Source organism: Arachis duranensis, chromosome 2 (genome assembly GCF_000817695.3).
Source record: "Arachis duranensis cultivar V14167 chromosome 2, aradu.V14167.gnm2.J7QH, whole genome shotgun sequence".
Classification (NCBI taxonomy): Eukaryota; Viridiplantae; Streptophyta; class Magnoliopsida; order Fabales; family Fabaceae; genus Arachis; species Arachis duranensis.
Genome location: NC_029773.3, coordinates 19,891,497 through 19,893,079, shown reverse-complemented (window position 1 = coordinate 19,893,079; position 1,583 = coordinate 19,891,497). Strand labels below are relative to the sequence as shown.

Below are 1,583 nucleotides of genomic sequence, written 5' to 3'. Positions count from 1 at the left end.
CAAGCTGAACTTGCCAACAGAGAGCTAAAAAGGATCTTGGAGAAAACTGTGGGAACAACAAGAAAGGATTGGGTTAGGAAGCTGGATGATGCACTTTGGGCATATCGGACAGCCTTCAAGACACCCATAGGAAAATCTCCATTTCAGCTGGTGTATGGAAAGGCATGCCACCTCTCTGTGGAGCTTGAACATAAGGCCTTTTGGGCCACCAAACTTCTGAATTTAGATGCTCAAGCAGCAGGAGAGAAGAGGTTGCTACAACTCAATGAGCTTGAGGAGTTCAGATTGGAGGCATATGACAATGCCAAAATATACAAGGAGAGAGCAAAGAGATGGCATGATAAGAGGATCTCTCAAAGAACATTTGAACCAGGCCAAAAGGTGTTGTTATTCAATTCAAGATTGAAAATCTTTCCTGGGAAGCTGAGGTCTAGACGGACTGGTCCATACACCATCACCAAAGTATCACCTCATGGCTATGTCGAATTACTTGATGAAGCCTCAAAACAAACCTTCTCAGCTAATGGACATAGGGTGAAGCACTATTTTGGTGGCCCTTGGAGCAAGGAAGAGAGTGTGCAACTCTTAACATGAGCAAAGAAGTTGCAATGTCGAGCTAAGGACAATAAACAAAGCGCTTCATGGGAGGCAACCCATGCACAGGGAGTCTTTTATTTTCATGTTTTAGTAACCAATGATGATCAAGTAGACTAGTACATGGTGTATGCAAGACACTAAGTTTGGTGTGGCCAATCTTGAAGTAATGGCAAAAGTGTGTTCTACAACACTTAGCCACAAACTAAGTTTGGTGTCCATACATACACGAAAATGCTAGACTATGAAAGTATAGTCATCTATTTTAGTTATAAAAAAAAAACGTGAAATAGCATATAATGTAGGTAAAACACTAAAATTTGATGTGGTTATCTTTGGAATTAATTCCATAGAACACTTAGTCACAAACTAAGATTGGTGTCTTTACTTACATTACTAATGCTAGAAAAAAATAGATTAGGGAATCAATTCATAAATTTTAATTTTAGTTTAGTCAACTTTACATAGGAATATCATCATGAGTTGTTAGCTAGTAATGTCACTTTAAGAATCTCAAGATTTTGGAATTTTGTTGCAGGAAAGAAAGAAAGAAGTGATGGGGAATCTTGGAAGGAGGTCACGGATGCACAAGGAAGGGAAAGTCACATGAGTCTTGAACTTTGTGCATGGGGAAAAACAACTCAACATGCATTGGGCACAAGGAAGCATGCTCCCCATGCTATGACCGAACCTCTCACCACGGAAACCACTAGAATGCACCCCCACCAAATTTCACTTTAAATACTTCAACCATATTCATCAAACCTCACTTCTCCTCACTCATCCTTCTAACCCCCATAATCCCATTTCATCACCCGAAGTCACATACCACTTCCACCTCATTCCATGATTCCTACATTCTTGCCTTAGGCCTAATCTTTACCCAACAAAACTCATGAAGCACCACATCTCCTCACATAACCGAACCACTCCACCTCCCCTCACCATCATTTTCTAGCTTGCCTAAGTCACCTTGTTGTCATATATCT

At 40.5% G+C, this 1,583-nt stretch overlaps 1 protein-coding gene across 1 annotated transcript in view; it reads left to right on the top strand.

Annotated features, from left to right (window-relative positions):
* LOC107473903 (uncharacterized) overlaps positions 1 to 594 on the top strand; it is a 3,685-nt gene extending 3,091 nt beyond the window's left edge. The window contains exon 2 of the mRNA XM_016093495.1: positions 113 to 594. Coding sequence (XP_015948981.1) covers positions 113 to 594 — 482 coding nt within the window. The remainder of the gene's footprint in view (positions 1 to 112) is intronic.
* The last annotated feature ends 989 nt before the right edge of the window (positions 595 to 1,583 follow it).